The sequence below is a fragment of the Artibeus jamaicensis genome, unplaced genomic scaffold (assembly GCF_021234435.1).
Source record: "Artibeus jamaicensis isolate MK-2021 breed Jamaican fruit bat unplaced genomic scaffold, CSHL_Jam_final contig_851, whole genome shotgun sequence".
Taxonomy (NCBI): Eukaryota; Metazoa; Chordata; class Mammalia; order Chiroptera; family Phyllostomidae; genus Artibeus; species Artibeus jamaicensis.
Genome location: NW_026521986.1, coordinates 10,707,709 through 10,726,964, shown reverse-complemented (window position 1 = coordinate 10,726,964; position 19,256 = coordinate 10,707,709). Strand labels below are relative to the sequence as shown.

The window sequence follows — 19,256 nt, the reverse complement described above, 5'->3', positions numbered from 1 at the left end:
TCTTACCCGTGAGTCTGACTCCGTGGGTGGGTTTAAGTCAGAGCCTGAGACTGTGCATTTTTAAACAGCTACTTCCAATGATTCTGATGTTTTGGAAAGCACAGCAGTGGAGCACATGGCTTCTCTTATAACCCGAGCCTCCTAGGATTTCTTCAGTTCTCAGAAGCACAGACCCAGTCCAGCCCTGCATTTACCTCAAGTAACATTTGCCACTGAAACCATTATTTATTCATTCCAGGCTCAATGCTCAACATTTATTGAGCACTTACTATGTGCAGGCATTGTGCTAGACATTCTGGCTGTAAAAATGAGTAAACCACAGTGCAGCCTTGAATAACCAGATAGTGAGGGAGACCAACGTAAATAGGAAATTCTGCCTCACTGTAGCAAATGCTGGCCAGAGGTAGGCTCATGTGAGGAGCTCAGCCTAAGGGGTCAGGGAAGGCCTTCAAGTTGTGATGCTTAAAGTTCTAAAGGAGTTGGCAAGGCAAAGAGGGAGGTGGAGGAGTGAGGCATGGGCGGCTAGACAGGGGGAACAGCATGGAAAGGCCCAGAAACCCAGAACAATGGGTTCAGGGAGCAAAAGGAAGCTGTTCAGGGGTGGAATGCAGGGCACCTAGAGAAGACCAGCAGGCGAGTCTGGGAGAGTCAGTGGGAAAAATCACATGGAAGACTTTGTGTGTTATGCTAAGCAGTTTGGCTTTCAAAGTGATGAGAAGCCACTGCAGGTTTTTAGGCTATGGAGCGACATGACATAATCGATGGTGGTTTAGGAGGGGCGTGGACAGAAATGCAAGAGGGAGCTGTAGGCAGAAGAAGCTGGCAACAGAGGAAAAAATTAATTGCAGAATTAAGAATTTATGTATGTCAAAAAAAGCACCATAAACAAAATTAGGAAGCAAAGCACTTGGAAAGCTTATTCGCAGTGTTTCTTGACAAAAATAATATTCTTAATAAAATTACATGTTCATAATAAAGGTAAACATACAAAATCAAATAAATAGAACATTCACAAAGAAAGAAGTACAAATGATCGACCAGCACGGGAAGATGTTAATCAGTAATAATCAAAGAAATGCAAGATCAAATAACATTGACATCCTGTTGTTTTCCTATGAAATTGGAGATCTGATAAGTGCTAATCCCCATGACTAGTGAGGGTGCAGAAAATGGGGAGCTCTCGAGACTGCAGGTAAGAGAGTGCTTTGGTTTGAACCTTCTGGAGGGCAGTTGGCAACATATATCAAAATTCTGAAAGGTAGTCAAGCAATTTCTCCCTTGGATTTTTTTCTTTTTATCCTAAGGAACTAGTTATATGTATGTGTAGAATGTAGCCACAAGAATGTCTGTTGCAATCTTATTTACAATGAAGATTGGGAACAAAGGACATAATCACTATGAGGAGATTGGTTACCAAATGAGGACCCATCTGTGTGATGGGGAAGCTGTTGAAAGAGTTTGAGAGGCATGCAAAAAAGGTTACATTCATGGTATAGTAAGTGAAGTAGCACAAGGCGCAAAAAACCGTGTCCACACACTACCATTTGTGTGACAAAAGAATATATACATGTGTTTGAAAATGCTTCCGTGTCTCTGGAAGGGTACATGGGTGATGGGAGGGACACCAGATGTCAGATGGTGGGGAAGGAGGTTCACTTCCCACTATAGAGATTTTTGTAATTTTAAAATTTTGTGTCTGTGTAGGTATTACAGATTCTAAAATATAAACACATTTCAAAAAATAAGTTATTCAAGAGTATATATGGGTATACTGTGTGATCTTTTCGTTGAAAACAAACTGTGTATTGTGTAGTTTGACCCCAAAAGAGCCAAACTATACTTCCAAAGGATTATAATGTTTGTCTTGGGTGGTAGAATTATGGGTTGGAGTCTGTCTCCCCCCCGCCCCCCCGCTTAAAATTCTACAATACGCATGTGAGGCTTCCAGAATAATGACAAGAAAAGTATAATTTTTTTCCACGAAGAGTCTATCACAAAAGTCCAAGCAGGAGATAACAGAGCAGTTTGGGTCCAGGTTAGTGCACCGGGTAGTGTTCAACAGTGACACCTGCAAAGGAAGCGCGTAATTAAAGGCTGGTCCCTGGTTTGGGGAGGTGTGGGGAGAAGGAAGCTGAGGGTGAACACACCTGATTTTGCTGAACAGCCCTCTGAAGTCTCTGTTGAATAGATGAACAGGAACTTCACCAATCACCCCAAACATTAGCTACTACGCCCAGGCAGCCTCTTCCTTTGAGATCATTTAACTTTGGGTCACAGCGAGTGCAGTTCCAGGAAGCATGTGGATCTGAGTCAACAGACAAGCAGCCTGTACACTTGTACTAGGAGGTCCCACGAGGTTGTCTTCACCTACTTCTGGTTTTCAACCTTTCTCTTTGGAAGGATGATAACGGTCTTATCCCCATCTGTCCAGCCCTGCTGTAACTCACTCTCCAAGGCAAGTCCTCTCTCCTGATCCATGCTGAGAATGGTTCCTCTCAGTCCTTCCTGAATGCAAGACCAAAGGAAGACCCTGCAGTTTACTTCAACAGGTCCCCTCTGACCTCCTCTTGTCCTTCCAGGCCTAACAAGCAGTTCGCCAGCTCTCAGGCTTTCTGGGCTGGAGGCTACGGGGCAGGGGAGTTTGCACGTTTGCCAGTGCTGTGTACCCTGCAGGGTGGTTTTGAATTGGGGCCGAGTGAAACCATTTTGGAGGAAGAGGGCAGAGAGAAGGACGTGGTAGAGGTGGGGTAGACTGTGGCAGCTGTGACAGCTTTTTCCCTTTGCTTTGTCCCCAGAGGCTGAGCTCCTGGCAAGCTGCTGTGGGCCCCTGGACATTTCTAGCACTTTCTTCCAGTCCCCATTGGAAGCCTTTGAGGAGCTATGTGAATATAACTTGTGCTGCTAGCTTCTGCGCCCCTCAGCAGGGATTAGATCCTGCAGTGGTGGAACCTCTGATTAAACAAATAACCCGTAATTAACTTTGTGTTTCCTTTCCATCTTTGACTATAATTGTGACTTTTCCCCAGTGCCTGGGGCTGGGGTGAGGAAAGCTAGGTGGAGTGTTTGGATTCTACCCATCAGCAAGTAGAATGAACAATACACAGAAATAACTGCTGGGTCTCAGCCATCTTTTCCTGGCCTGTCACTTCCCTGTCCACTAGGGAGTTCAGTGTTAGGGACTTTTTTTTTTTTGCCTTGGGCATTTTAAATACAAGAGGCAGCTCAGGCACCACCATTGACATAGTCAAGGCTTTTCAACTTAATACACATGGTTCTGCTCTTGAATGGTTGTACCTGCTCAATATACTCTGGAGAGCAGCAACTATAGTATATAGTTCCTAGCTAGAGCTCTGGAGTCAGACAGACCTGGTTCAAACCCTAGCTATTCCACTTAAGGCCATGCAACCTTGGGGGAGTTAGTTTTTCTGGTTTCCAGTTTTCTTATCCATCAAATAGAAATGCGATCTCATAGGAGAACTGCATGAAAGAAATGAGATTGTACATGTAAAGGTCTGAAGGTAGTGCATTTAATAAATGCTAACTATTAACATTATTGCATCTGTATATATTTTAATTGTACAATACTGTCTCTTTCACTAATCACACAAAAAAGACATGAAAGTGCTTTGAAAAATTTAAAGCATCATATAAATTAAAGGTGTCATTGGTAATCATCTCGTATGAGTCTTTCTCAACTCCTTCGTCTCCTTTAAGACTGGGATGATATCCTATGTCCCCCAGCATATTGCACAACGGTAGGCAATCTATAAGCCCTCAGGAAATGTTTCTTAGTTGACCGAAGCAACTCGGCATAAAGAGCATAGCTATCAGGAGACGAGGCTGGGATAAGATTAGTTTAAGGCAGGAGAGCCAGTCTGCAGTCATCACTTACTCATTCAACAAATATTTGTTGAACACATTCTCTGTGCTAGATATTGAGTCCAGCTAATGTCATCAAAAAGAGGCTGTACAAGTCCCACAAAGCCAAGTCCCTGGGCAGTCTCCCCAACCCCAGCCTACGTTAAAAGCTCAAAGGCGGCAGCCAACATTCTGTACTGCTGGACAAACAGTCTAGTGCTTTGGGGGGAGCCCCATCCTGCCTGGCTGTAAGTAGCTCTGAGTGAGCTGGGGGAGGGAGTGAAAGTGGGGGAGTGGGCTGCTTCCAACAGAAATGACAGGAACTGCTGCCTGTTCATTTGTTTTTATTTACACTTAATTAGTCCACAGTTCAGTCCCCCAGTCTATACAATGCTCTCCCCCTTAAACGTCCTCTCTCCCTCCCCCCATCACCTATGTGGTCAAGCCTTGGCCCACTTTACCCTGCCCTTCTGCTGTCATGGCTGCTGGCTGGAGTGGGGGGATGGGAGAATGGCATGTGTAGTCACAGAGGGCACTGAGAGTGGGCTTCAGTGGCATGTGAATCCTGGCAGAGTCTCAGCTCCACTAGGGGGAGAGAAGAAAGCACAAGCCAAGGGAAGGAGGGAGGCAGGGGCTGAGGTTACTGTGGGTAGGGGTGGGGAAATCCAGTGTACACATTCGCAGTCTCTCGCCTGGCTTAACCAATGCTTCTGGTGTTTGTCTCATCCCTGGATTGGTCACAGTTGCCTTGAGATGCTCTGGTCTGTCAGAAGGGTGTGGAGGGTCCAGCTAAGCGCTCCATGCCTGCTGCCTTTGGAATGGTACACCTGCCAGGCTCCGTCTTTGTCAGAAGCACAGGCATTCCTGGTCTGTGAGAGTCCTCCCCAGCTGTCCCTGCAGAAATTAGGTCCCTCTCAGCGGCTGACCTACCACAGAAGAGGGTATCTCCATTATCAGGGCAACACACTCGATTCCAAATTTGCCCCTCCTTTTTCACGCTGGGAGTAGGCAGTGAGTTGAGGGGCAACAGGAGGAAGAGGTGGGAGGGGGGATGGATGGAAGAAGTGGGAAGAAAGGACCAGAAGCCAGGGAGGGGCTCTCCACCAGGGGATGCCGGGGAGTCCAGGTTCGGCGCAGGGGCGACTCTAGACAGGCATTGTCGTTACATGGCTTCCTTCTCTCTCTGGGAGCATCTGCTGAGCTTCATCTCTGTCAGCTGGATGTACCGAATCACATTGGTGTCTGTGAAGAGAGAAACACTCTTTAGGGGACACTTGGTGAGGGAAGCCCCGGGTCTGCACAGAACCTGTCCACAGCTGTGTCTGCAGACTATGGACGGGCCACACTCACTCGGCCAAGGTCCACGGTGGCTGAGAGGCAACTGGGATGTCGGCATTCCCGACACGGCCTCCCCGAGCAAGTGTGGACGGGTCACCCTGACCCAGGGACGGATGGCAAGGAGGGGAGGAGGGGCTTCTCCCTCTGTTTCTGTGAAACAGCACATCCCGGTGGTCCTGAGCGAGCACAGTCAGCGGACGCTCTGTGTAGAGTTCAACCCCGCGCGTTACCAGCTTCTCTGAGCCTCGCGTCTTGTCTGCAAGAAATAGCTTCCATCGTTGTATGCCTACTACATGCCATGTTTTTAACTTTCATTATGTCCTTTAATCCTCATTGTAATCCTACAAGGTATATGGCATCATCCTCACTGCGACAAAAGGGAGAACTGGGCCCCGGAGAGGTTCAGAAGTCATCCAAGGAGACGCACGGTGTATGGTGCATCTGACTCCAAAGCCTGCCCCTCTTGGGGCCGTGACCCCTTTCTTGTGAAATGGCTGTGAGCACCAAAATAGGTTTGTCTAAAAGTGCTTACTCTAATGATGAGTAAATATTAGTTGAATGTAAATTTTTTTAAATTGAATTGTTTAAAATGACTTTGCTTCATTATCTTATTTTTGTCCTCATAAGTGGAGTTGATCACCTCACCTCGAGCCGGGAATTATCCCCAATCCCAGTTCTTAAACTGGGGAGCAGGGTATGACATGGAATAGCCGCTTAGCGCTGCACATACCAGCAAGTACGGGTGACAGGACTGCCCAAGACTTTACTTCCCGAAGCAGAAATGAACGCTACAGGCAGGACACTCGAAAACGCCAGGGGCATGGCATCCAGAACCGCACTGGTACCCAGTACGTGTTCAAGAAAGCTCTGTTGAATGACTCCAGTTCTTAACCCTCCAGTGGGTTACAGTACAGTTGGGGGAACACAATCAATATACAGAAAACTAATCAATACATAAAAATAGGCCTGGTTGGTGTGGCTCAGTGGATTGAGTGCCAGCCTGCAAACTGAAAGGATGCCGGTTTGATTCCCAGTCAGGGCACATGCCTGGGTTTTGGGCCGGGTCCCCAGTTGGAGGTGCATGAGAGGCAACCATCAGTGTTTCTCTCCTTCTCTTTCTCCCTCCTCCTCCCATAAAAATAAATAAATAAAATGTTTTAAAAAGTGAAGATATTAGTGTTCTGACAAAAATAAAGAAAAAAGTATATGTCTGAATATTTGCAAATTAATCCTAAAGTCCTTAAAGACATCTAGAAAGGAGAAGCATGTTAAAAAAAAATCGGCCACATGAACAACAGTGGCAACATTAAGTCAAAGTCATTGTTGAACTGTTGCCTCTTGAGAAAGGCTCTTTCTAAGCTCCAGGGCTACACCAGCACCCCATTTACTTTTTCTTGATCCTTTTACTCTGCTTTATTTCCTTCATAGCACTTAACGCTACTAAATATTACATTCTCTATCTGTCCATTTGCTTACTGTCCATGTCCCTCCATTATAACATACACTCCTTGAAGGTAGCAACTTTGTTTTGTCCACCACTATCTATCCAGCACTTAGAGTAGCTCCTGGGCCATTGTAACTGCTTAATAAGTATCTGTGGAATCAATGAATGGCTGAGCTAGTGGGTAGGAATTTAAGCAAATGGTACAGTTAATGGTGCTCTAAGGAATGCGACCTGACTGGGGATCTGACCATGCTTCCTGGAAGATACTGGGCTCAGCACCAAATCATCCCTTTGTATTATGTCTTGCCAACTCTGTGAGCTCCTCACAAGCAGGGGTCCCCTTTTCTCATCCACACCCCTGGTGCCCGGCACAAATCTCGGCACGTTGTAAGAATTCAACATGGGTTTATTGAACAAGTGAAGAAAGCTGGATTCTGGGTCGGAAGAGACACGTTCATCTTTTCCTTATTGTATGTGAAAAGAAGCAGTGCCCAAGGGCCCTGGAACCCAGACCCCAGGCAAATGCATGGACTGTTCGCTCTCCTCTTGCCAGGTCCTAGCACCCACCTGACCCCTAATCTGCCATTTCTGCACCTGCCTGGCCCTATACCATGAAAGCTGTCCATCTCATTGAGAAGGCGCCCGGCACTGCCAGAGGGGGCTGGCAATTAGAGAACATCACTTTCTGCTTTACCTGTTGGCTGTCGGGTCCTTGCTTCTTTCAGGTAGTAGAGTGCTTTGTCATAGTCCCCAAGGTGGTAGAAGGCCACGCCAGACCGATAAAGGGCTTTGAAGTTCTCCCCTTCCTTCTTCAGGACTTTGAGGCAATACTCCTTGACTCGTTCATAGTTTACCAGCTCTGCCTGGAGCAGGCAGGCTACAGAAGGAGAGAGGAAGAAGGGGAAATGCCATCAACACACAACAGTAGGAGTGGAATGCCTCTCTTCCGTTCTTTCTCCCCATCCAGAGAGGAGTTAGGAGTGTTGGGGCTTTACATGGGGGTTCATGCCATGAACCATGTCATCAGATAATCCTGGGTTCTAGGACCCAGTTTCATCAGCTACAAGCTGCATGACCTTGAGCAAGTTACTTAGTCTTATGGGTTGAATTGTGCACCCCCCTGCCACCCAGCAAGATACGTTGGATTCTGAACCCCCAGGACTTCAGAGTGTGACCAAATTGGGAAATAGGGTATTTACAAAAGTAATGAAGTTAAAGAGGCCATTAGAGTGGGTTCTAGTGCAATATTACTGATGTCCTTATGAAAAGGATGCTATAGGCTGAATGTTTATGCCCCCACCCCCAAACTCACATGTTGAAAACTAATTCCCAAATTGGAGGTGGGGCCTTTGGGAAGTGACTAAGACGCGATGGTGGGGTTTTCATGATTGTGATTAGTATTCTTGTAAGAGAGCTCAGAGAGCTCTTTCACCCCTTCTGCCTTGTGAGGACACGTGAGAAGACAGCCATCTGAGGCCCAGGAAGCAGGTCCTCCCCAGATACCAAGTCTGCTATCTGTGTCTTGATCTTGGACTTCTCAGCCTCCAGAACTGTGATAAATAAGGGGTTTTGGTGTGACCCATGCAGTCTATGGTATTTTTGCTATAGCAGCTGAAATGGACTAAGACAAAGGGGAAATTTGGACACTGAAACAGACACACAGAGGAAAGGCTTAGGGAGATATCTACAAGCCAACAAACTCCAGAAACTAGGAGAGAAAAATGGGACATATTCTCCCTCATAGCTCACGGAAGGGAGCCAGCCCTACCAACACCTTGATCTTGGACTCCTAGCTTCCGGAAGTGTGAGGCAATAAATTTCTATTGTTTAAGCACCAATGTGTGAGACGTTTGTTGTGGCAACCCTAGGATTAAGCTATAAGAGGCAATCCCAATTCTAATATTTGTCTAGTGCCAGATGCTTGTCTCTCTACTTTACTTGCATTACCTGATATAATCCTTGGACAACTATGATGCAGGTCCTATTCTTATTCCCACTGGTCAGATGAGGAAGCTGAGGCTCAGAGAGGTTGAGTGATTGCCCAAGGTCACACATCAGGAAAGTGGCAAGGCTGAGATTTAAACCCATGCTGTCGGACTCCAGAGCCCAAGTTCTTTATTGACTTTGTTGAGAGGATTATGTAAAATAATGGTCATAAAGTATTTAACCACAGGGCTTGGCACATCGTAAGCACCCAAAGTATTATTTAATATTATTATAATTCTCTTCAGCCCTGGCATCCTGCAGGGATGACTGTCTGTGCAGTTCCTGGTAGCAGAGGCCTCCCCGTAGGCTACTGCCCCGGCCCGTACAGGGCACCTCTGTGGACATGAGTAAGCGAAGGCTGGCAGGTACCAGTGGGTGGGCTTCTTTCCGCTCCGCAGTCAGCCATGTTCCCTGGAAGCTTTCTCTCACTGATGAGCCACAGGACAGGGACCAGGGTGAGGAAGCTTGTACGACCCTGGAGAGGGAGCACCTTCCAAAACTTAGAGCCCTACTAGCCTCACCTTCACCCCAGCCCTGCCGACCTACATCCACCTGCAGTCAATCACTCAGGTATTGAGAGGGCAGGGACTAAGGGCAGGGACTGTGTTGGAGGCACAGGTCGGCTTCTCCTAAGCAGACTGAGGAGGCAAAATGGCTCCTTCCTGCCATGACCCGGCTGGGTGGGGCGGGCCAAAGTGCTGGTGCTGCTCTTCGGCGCCCAGCATCCCCTGTACCTCTGATGTTCATCTTCAGGGGTCTGACTTCAGCTGTTTTGATCTCTTAAATAACTTCCCAGGGATCCAAATGGCTAATTAGGAGGGCGGGCCTTTCATTTGGCACTGTGGACCAAACCAAACCAAACAATACAAAACAAAACCACATCCCTTTTCAGTGTGAGGGGGAGGTGAACCAAAGTTTTTCCAGTTGAAGGTGTGAGAACCAGGAAGTGGAAGAGAATGGGCCCAGATCTAGAAACTGACCTGTCAGGTTTCACTGGCCATGGAGGGGGGGGACAGAGAGCCAAACAGTCGACCAAAGCAAATGCAGCAACTAGCTGCTAACCCCTGGGGGCCTGGGCGTGGGTGGCTGTAGTCACAGACATCTCTATCTGCTAACCCGCCAGGTCTGCTGAGCTGTTGCCGCCAGCCCCCCTCATGCCTGCCCCCTCTCCCCCCACCAGTTTGCCCAGGGGCTTAGAGAGCTCCGCAGGCTGGGAGGGGTTTCTGTCATGAGGTTCCTGGGTGTGAACCTCTGGCTGCTACCTATGAGGGACTGGGCTTCAACAGTGTTCCCAGAGCTAGAGGATTTCCTGTCTGTAGCTTCCCCATGGTCCCCTGGTATGATTTTCGGCCTCTTCCCATCCAGCCCTCCACCTACAAACAGACACTTCTGTTTGCTGGCCTCAGCAGTCTAGGGTATGACCGTTCATTAAAAAAAAAAAAAGCAAACAGTTTTTGGACATCTAAAGTTGTGGGGGCTGGGGGCGGGGGCAAAGCAGCCTGGAAATGAAAAAGATCTCTCCTCTCCCAGGGCAAAAGGAACAGACAACCACCAGTTTCTGGGATAGCAATCAATTTCTGGGACTCATTTGGTGAAAATGTCTTGAATTCCCCTACAGATCTGGTGGGAACTGTGATACTTGGCTGTGGTCCAGGGTTCAGGCCTGGTAGGAGGTGGGGCCAGGCAGGTTCCAGGGTGTGGAGCCCCTGCTGGCACCAGGGGCAGAGCCTGGGAAGGCAGAGAAATCTAGAGTTTGCTGGGGGTCCGAATAGGCCGCCATCCAGCTAAGGAACTGGGGCTGGCAGGGGTGCCAGGCCAGAGCTCCTAAGAGGGTCTGAAGTGGAGGGGGTAGGAGCGAATCTGGAAAGCCGCCCTCAGCCCTACATACAGGCAATTTTAGGTACCACTCTAGTGTGGCCAGGGAGCTGTTCGGGATCCGTATAACAAGCCCACAAGATAGATAAACTGGGGTATTTTTAAGGCACACTTTAGAGAGCTGAGACAGTTAAGAAGGAAAGGTTGAACAGCCGTCTTGTGACGTTCCTTCCCTGTGTCCATTCCCCAGGGTCTGGGGGCTGCAGTGGACACTCAGAACAGGCAGGACTGTGCCACTGTGGTGCCCTCATCTCAGCTTTAATCCCTTACCCTGTGTTAGAGGTGGTACTCAGTACCTCACATGCACTGTGTCTTTTAATGTTCACGCGAACTCCATGAAACAGGTTCTATTTTTATGTTTGTTTGTTTTACAGATGATGAAACCCAGTTCCATAGAAATTAAGTAACCTGCTAAAGGTTACTCAGCTGGGAGGTGGTAGGATTATGATATCCACCCACTTCTGCCAGGCTCCCAAGACTGTGCTCTGGACCATGAGTGCCTGCGGGTCTGCATTTGAAGCCTTTGGAAGCCCACATAAGCCCTGGTAGAGGACAGGTCACCTGTGTAAACTGCTTTTGCCTGTGATCCATGGGCATCAAGGCGAAAAGTGATACCAAACTGCACCGGGCACCTTACAGGGCACTGGGATCAGGCAATGAACCAAACGCTCCATCCCGGAGCTGTGGACTGGTGGGGGGAGGAAGGCAAATGTTACATCACTGTTGTAGATACTCCCCTGTGCCAAGAGCTGTGAAGGAGCAGGGATGTATGAAGGGAAGAGCCCTCAACCAGTATCAAGTACCATGGAAGGGCTTCTTGGAAGAAGTGGCATTTAAAGTGAGTTCCAGAGATTGTTTCTCAACCTCAGCTATAAACATTTCAGGCTGGGTAATTTTTGTCCTGTGCCTTGTAGGATGTTTAGCGATGTCCCTGGCCTCTACCCACTAGATGCCAGTGTGACCACCAAAGAAGTGTCTCCAGATATTGCCAAACATTTCCTAAAGAGTAAAATCACCTGTTGAGAACTACTGATGTAGGTGGAAAGGGGAGAAAGGTTTCTAGGCAGAGCCAGGAGAAGTTGGAAAATGAAGATAAAACTGAGGCACAGACTCTTAGGGTCCCGCTGAGGACCTGAGACTTTATTCTTAGGGCAGGAGTCGATTTGGATGATGAAATGGTGGTAAGTAGGTCAACTCAAGTGGAGGCCGGAGACAGGGATTAATTTAAGTGTGGTTTGGGAGATAGAACTGGTGAGCACTGGGGAACCCCTGAAAGGTTTCCCTCTGTGGTTTTATCCTGTGGGTAGAGCCCTTCCTCCAGGATTGTCATTGTGGAATCACCGGTGATCCAGGACTGTCTGTCCGCTGTTGTAACCTGCTGTCTGTTTGAATTAGAGTCTGTAAAAGGATGGTCTCTGTCCTCCCCTGCACAGCACGGATCAGGGTTGTGAAGAGGAGTGGGCTGGGGGTCAGAGCCCCACCTTTGCCACCGAGCCAGCATTAGGAGAACCACGTTTCCTTTCGGGCCCTCAGTTTCCTATCTAGATAACGAGGGGCCTGCACTTCACTGAATTTCTGCCCTTCCTTCCAAAGGAATTCTGTCCTCCCCATTACTTCTGGGGAGGCACCTTCTGTTGGAGATGAGTCAGAACCAGTAGAGCAGTTATCCAAAGGGCTTTGAATGTAAGACAATCCACCTGCTGTGTAGAGATTAAAAAACTTTTTTTATTATTATTACTTTTTTTGGAGTAGAGATCGGATTATGTTCTGACGTGGTCTTCCCGCGAGATCTTCTCTGAAGGGAGTAAGCACACATGTGAATCAGCCCCAGCAGAGGAGGCTGTGGACCTGGGAGGCAGGTCTCAGGCTGGATGGAGGGGGAGCCTGTTCCTGTCTATGGCCTTGACTCTAAGTATATACTTGGACTTGAAGATGCGGTCGTTCAGCCACAGAAGGGGGGCAGGGAGGGGAGACACACCTGCAGTGGACACGTGAAGATGGGCCTGGGCTCCCAGACAACCACATCTGCAGGCTCTTTTTTTTTTTTTTTTTAAGATTTTATTTATTTATCTTTAGAGGGGAAGGGAAGGAGAGAGGGAGAGAAACATCAATGTATGGTTGCCTTTCGTGCGTCCCCTGCGTCTGCAGCCTCTTGAAAGAAACATTATCAACCTTCTGGTCTTTGGGCCTTTTGACAAGATTGAAATCAATGTTGCAGCTTAGAATCAGCCAAGCTGTGGAGAATTATAGCACACTGTTCTTCCGCACGCTGCTCTTCTTGCTCGGAAAGAAGTGCTAAAGAGAAACAGCCTTCCCGGAGTCTGACAGGGCAACTTACAAGAGAAAGGAAAATTTGGGGGGACAAGAATAAGGGCTGTAAATCTCCAACCACCCCTCCCACGTGGAGATTCCTCTTCCACTGCCCATCTAGGGTGGTCAGGGTATGTTTCTATGGCAAGGGCAGGCAGGCTTTCTTAAGAGTCTGTGGCAGGAAAAGTTAGAGAACCAGCAACTTAAAGAAGCCCGCTGCAAACTCATGCACCCATGCAAAGCAAACTGTTTGATGTTCCTCAAAGCAACCACACCGAAACCTCAGGCTAAGCCATGTCAGCTCCTCTTGGCCCTGACACCTGTTTTCTGTTCCTCCTGGGGCACACAGGGCACAGTGACTGCCAGGGCAAAGTGCCACTCGCTGGCACGGGATGAAGGGAAACTGGATGACAGGAGGAGGAAGAAGTTTTGTAGCCATCAGTTTTCAGCTGATTCACTGCAGTTTGCCCTTCCCTGCTGAACAGAAGGGAAGCATGGGCTACGAGGGAGGGAAGGAGAGACCGCCCCCCCGGGGCCAGGAGGAGGAGGAACCTACTCTCCGAGGCTGCCTCAGTGTCAGGGGGTGAACTGTGTCCTCCCAAAGACATGCTAGAGTCCACTGGATATGAATCTTTTTAGTGAGAGGGTCTTTACAGAGGTAATCAGTCAAAACGAGGTCGTCAGGGTGGACCCCGACTGAAAACAGCTGGTGTCCTTAGAAGAAGGGAGACATCTGGACACAGAGACAGGCACATGCAGGAGAGACGATGTGAGAAGACACAGGGAGGCGACGGCCATCTACACACCAAGAAACATCCGAGGTTACGAGAAGGCAGGACAGGCACAAGGAACGGATTCTCCCTCACAGCCGGCGGAAAAGACCACCCCTGTCAACACCTTGGTCTTAGAATCCTGGCCTCCAGAACTGTCAGACAATACACCGCTGCTGTATGAAGCCACCAGCCCAAGGTACTTTGTTACATCAGCCTTAGGAAACAAATACACATCGCTGGTCATTCCTATGGGAGGCGGGACCAAGAAGTGGCTGTTACATTGCTGGGGGAAGTTTCCCCGGAGGTTAACCACATTATCTGATTCGTTTTCAAATTTATTTCAACGGCACAGTAGTAACACAGAAGGAGCTGGGACTGGGCAGAGGCAGAACTCAGAGTATTGAACAGCTGGTATAGGCTGTAACCCAACTGAACAGGCACATAGTGTTGCGTCGGTCCTGGGGTGTCCTGGCTGGACATCAGTGGTGGGTCTGGGGGCACAGTCCTGGGCTGGAAGCCGAGCTCTGCCACCCACTAGCCCAGGCCCTTGGGCATGTTACTTAATCTCCCTGGGTCTCATTCTTTTCATGTGTTACATGGAGATAATACCTACGTTGTGGGGACCCTTGTGATGATAAGATCAGAAAACTAACGCACAGTGCTGGGCACTCAAACTGATTCTCACCAATGCTAGTTCTTCAGGAAGCCACTGGTCAAAGGCAGCTTCTCCAGCAACATGAACCTTCATGTCAGAGAACAAACACCTCCCTTTCGAGTCCTCCGCACAAGGTATTGTACACATATGAAGCTACAGCTTAATTGAAAGAAAATTGTCGAGACTAGGTCGGACACACTGGAGGGGGATTTGAGAGGCCTCTGCATGGCGGAGCATTGGGAAAACAGAGTGTGCGGTCAAGTGCCGGGAACATTTACTCAGGAGGCTCCGCCTCCGGGACCTCGGAGACCACTCACTCAGTCTCGGCTCTCCACGGAGGTGCTGATTTTGTCTCCAGAGTTCTGCAGACAACTCTCTTCTTTTGATTTCTCATTGTTGTTTCATGGTGTGGGATGCACATAAACTCGTACTTGCCACAAACGTCTCCCAAACCTAGGCTTGATGTCTGGCTTTACTTACCAGTTTTCCTTTCAAAGGTGCGGTTTCCCTGTTAGGGATGGGCAGGCACATGCAAAGAGCATTACAAAAGCAGCTTTGCAGCCAGAAAAGAAGGCTGGAGGGAAAGAAGGGGTGGGGTTCTGGGCCTGTTTTCTTCTCACAGATTAGAGAGCCTCTGAGTCAATAGCTGGTTCTACCGCCACCCCTCCACGCCCCAAACATCTAAGCTGTCTGCTCCCCGCTCTCAGCCACTTCACTTCCCTCACCAAAAATGGATGAGTGGATCCCACAGCCAGTATCTGGCTGACAGCTTTATGGATGGGGTGGGGGGATGGACCCAAAGTTGCTGGGCTCCTCTGAAGTCCAAATATTCAGGAGAGTCTACAACCATGTATCTCCCTGAACGTGCTAGATCTCCTCCAATATTCAGGAGAGCGAGGAGCTCTAAAAGCCAGTGTGGCGGGGAAATCAATAGGTCTGTTTCCTGAGTCTATAGGGCAGGGGAAATGTTTTAGTGGAGGAGTTGCTGGCCAGGTTTGTTGCCTCCAAGCTGGTTGGCTCAGGATGATGTCCCTGGCACCGGCATTCACTCAAGTGTCCCTGAGTTAAAACACCTCTCCTCTCAGGGTCTCAGTGTGGAAGTAGGTGAAAATGAAGGTAATTATGATCGCTATCTACCTTCTCCTGGAAGGCTGATTGGCGGCATGGAAAAAGTCAGCGCTTCCCAAGCACTAGACCCTGATACCTGATGAGCACCCCATGAAAAGTGTTTCTCATGAAAGCATCTGGGGAAGCTTATTTAACATAGAGATTCCCAGACCCAATGCCTAGCAATGCAGATTTACAGATTCCCAAGACTTAAGAGGAAGCCCAGTCAGCCACATTTTTAATAAGTCCCCAATGGGTACTTATAGTTGGGCATCCTTAACTCCTGAGCTGGTACATTCTAGCATTTTGGATATATGCTTCTTAAGGATCATTCATTGGGTTAAACTATGAGAACCCAGGATAGCCATGGCGGGGGGGAGCTCCAGGATTACCCACCAGGCTAATGTTCTAGAGCTGGGAAGTCTATACATGGAGGCAAACAATGGTTCATAGTCAGTGATCCTGTGACATGTCAGGCTGTCCTCTTCTTAGTGACCAGAGACTTCCCCCTGGAGAAGAGGAGCCCAGGCCTGGGAAATGGGGAAGCAGAGGCTGAGATGCTCCAGGACGAACTCCAGAGCATCTAGCCTGGCGCCTGTAGGCAGCTTTCATCCATCCTCCCAGAAGGGTAATAAGAGTGAGAGCAGGTCAGTTTAAGCAAAAACCTGAGGCCCAATGAACTTCAGTCTCACTTGCCCAAGGCCACAAAGCCAGTGAGAGTCAAGGCTAGGACTTGAACCTAAGCCTTCTGGCACCTAAGGCTGTGGTGCTCTTAAGCATTGTGCATACTGCCCTCTTAGGGTGCTCAACTTCCTGTGGTGAATTTTAACTCAGCTCCCTCATTCGGCTGATTTGAGGCCTGAGTTCTGACTTTTGTGAGGCTTATGTGTGAGACCTGAGGGTGCCAGACTATGCTCACGTTGTATGTGTACTTCTCATCCGGAAGGTTCCTATAGAACACTCCAGGACCCTCAATCCTGCTTGTTTCTCTGCTTTCAAAGAGGAACTGAGTGCAGAGTTTCCACCAACATTTTTTTAAAAGTTCTAAAACCACCAAGATCTCCAATTGCACGGAGAGACTCCTGTTACTCCTGTACAGCCGACACGGCACATCTCTGGTTTCTTCCCGAAATGGCTCCTATCTTACCCGTACTTGCGAACAAACCCCCACAATATTGTTTTAAATGGAAAACTTTACTGAGGTAGTTTTGCAGCTTCACGTACAGCTGTGAGCAATAATACAGAGATCCTCCATGTCCTTCACCCAGTTTTCACCCACTGGTATCATCTTATAAGACCACAGTGCAATATATGGATTACACATATTGGCACCGATACAGTCCCCAGATCTTACCTAGCTTTACTCAGACTCTAGAGTGTGTTTAGTTACACACGATTTTACCACACAGGTAGGTTCCTCTACCTCTGAACTTAAGGGACAGAAGGTTCCATCACCAAAGAACCCTCCTGATGGCCCTTTCGTAACGACGTCTGTGTCTGTCCTGTATCTCACTGCCTCTTTAAGCCTCCGACAACCTCTCATCTGCTCCATTTCTAAAATTTTGACGTTTCACAGTGTTACATAAATGGAATTGTACGGTGTGAACTCTTTTGGAATTGGCTTTTTTTTCACTTAGTATAATCGCCCTGAGATCATCCAGGTTGTTGCGTGGATCAGTAGTTCACTCCTTTTAACTGCTGAATAGTAGCCCGTGGTATGGCTGTCCACAGTTTGACCATTCACCTGATGAAAGACGTCTGGTCTCTTTCCAGTTTTGGGTTATTCTGAATAAAGCTTCTATGAGCATTCACGGACAGCTTTAATTTCTTTAGGATAAATGCCCAAGAGTACAATTCCTGAGTCATGAAGGAATGCGTTCAGTCTCTCATCATTAAGTACAATGTTATAGCTTTAGGGGTTTTTTTGGTAGGTGCTCTTTATCAAGATCAGATATTTCCCTTCTATTTCTAACTTGCTGAGAAATTATTATTTTTCTGTTACGTATGGATTTTAGCACATCCCCACCATAGTAAAGCTTTCACAGACCATGTTGGGTAGGCTTTTTCTAACGAGGTCAGATCTATAGGTACAATCAACCAGTGGACCCTTTGGTTTTCCAGAGAATGACATTATTTGTCACAGCCACATACTAGGATCAGGGGACTCCCATCACTGCAGTTATTAATGAAACATGTCTGCTTTGCCCTTGCAGGCATGCATCTGTCGGGCATCTTCAAAACCCCACACAGCAAAACCACATCATAGCACTTAGCGCATGCTGCATGCTCAGAGAGTAGCAATTGCTAACATCTGCACGGTGTTTTACGACGCACGTGACCCTCACAGGGACTCTGGGAAATAGTTATCATTAGCCCTGCTTCCAGAAGTTTCCAGAGGCCTGGGGAAGTTACGTGATGCGCCGAGGCCATTTGACCTTTAGGGGAAAAGCCGGGGTTGTCCAAGCCCTAGTCCCATGGTGGTTCCACTCCTGCAGAGCTGGTGACAGAGTGGAAACCTGGACTCGCTGATCTCTAAAGGTCTCTTCCCAGCCTAAGGACCTGAGAAGCTCTGACAAAAAAAGGGTGGCAGTGTCGTTGTTCACGCCACCCCTGCCCGGCTTGGCACCCAGGTGAAGAATTCTCCCACTACTGCTGTGGCTTATCTAGTGGACTGAAGGGGCTCCTACTTCATTCACTTTCACTTCTGACCCATTTCTTCCGATCCAGCACATCTTGCATTTGATTCAGGCAAACACTGACAAGTGTTTCTTTTGTTTTCTCTGTTTTAGCAACACTGTCCTTGGAGACCTCTTCTTTTCACCGTTCCCTCACCGTTCTGAGTTGCTCTTTGTTTTCCCACCCTTTGAATTCTTCCCTTGGATGCCACCGTGTTCGAGGGCTGCTTGAACAAGGCCTGCAGCACCTTCCTCACACAGTCCTGGGCAGAGGCTCTTATTAGACGTATTCAATAAGAATTCATTCATCATGGCCTATGCCCGGAGCTTTGGGAGGAAAATGGGAAGCATTCAATAGATGCTGATATCTTTAGTGGCTTTATATTCTTATTTCCCCCTTGTTGGCTAGCACTTAGCTGTCAAGGTGTCAGGTAAAAGAGCTGATCTAAAAATCTTAAAAAGTTGAAGGCTTGTGTTGATGTTCCTTTAAGGAATATTGGAATCTGCTCAAGGCAGTCGTAATGCCAAAGTCTGAGGTCAAGTCAGTGTTTTGGTGCCTGTCATGTGGCACCGTTCATGGGGGAAGGCACGGACCTGGAGCTGCAGCAGCATCCTTACAAGTCATCCCATCCACAGCCCCGCTCACCCTTGACCTCATGCAGTACGTGCAGAGAGAGACAGGAGTAGCAGGGAGGTAGGACAGGATTATTTTTGTTTGAGTCTTCATTCACACCCCTTTCCTGTGTTGGAAGTGGGACTCTGAAGGGGCCAGCTGGGCCACTGGAATGTAATAATGAATATATGGCCAGAAATATTCAGAAGAAATCCAATGCCTGATATAATCTTTTTCTTGTTGGCTCTGGCCAAGGACATATGCCATGCCCATTTGGCAGGAATTCTGAGCCAGGATGGGGGAAAAAACCTCAGAAGCCAAAATTCCATCCTGTTCCCTGTTTGAACTTTAAGGAATGCCTCCCCTGTTCTTATTGCCTCTCCTGTCACTTCTCTGTGGCCCCAGCAACATCTCTCCTGTTCCCATGGCCTCTCCCACCATCTCTCTATGACACCAGAGCAACCATCATGCCACCAGCGATAATTGGGGACAAGTTAGTGAACAGGCAGGTGGGCAGCAGAGAAAAGGACTTCTGTGGCAGCACTGTCCATGACAGCAAAGTGTTGGAAATAACCTGGATATCCCTCAGTAGGAAATGGGTTAAATAAATAACAGGGCATTG

The 19,256-nt window shown here is 48.2% G+C and overlaps 1 protein-coding gene across 2 annotated transcripts in view; it reads right to left on the bottom strand.

Moving 5' to 3' along the window:
- Positions 1–1,950: 1,950 nt before the first annotated feature.
- The window catches only part of TTC9 (tetratricopeptide repeat domain 9), a 31,122-nt gene continuing 13,816 nt past the window's right edge, over positions 1,951–19,256 (bottom strand). Inside the window, exons 2-4 of one of the 2 annotated variants that reach the window (XR_008393009.1) lie at positions 7,335–7,517; positions 2,148–5,100; positions 1,951–2,068 (exon numbers count right to left, since the gene is read on the bottom strand). Coding sequence is in view for 1 of the 2 variants with exons in the window: in XM_037127368.2 (XP_036983263.1) it covers positions 5,021–5,100; positions 7,335–7,517 (263 nt within the window). In the remaining variant the exon portion in view is untranslated. Of the gene's footprint in view, positions 5,101–7,334; positions 7,518–19,256 lie in introns of both variants that reach the window. The other variant, XM_037127368.2, reaches the window with a different exon arrangement.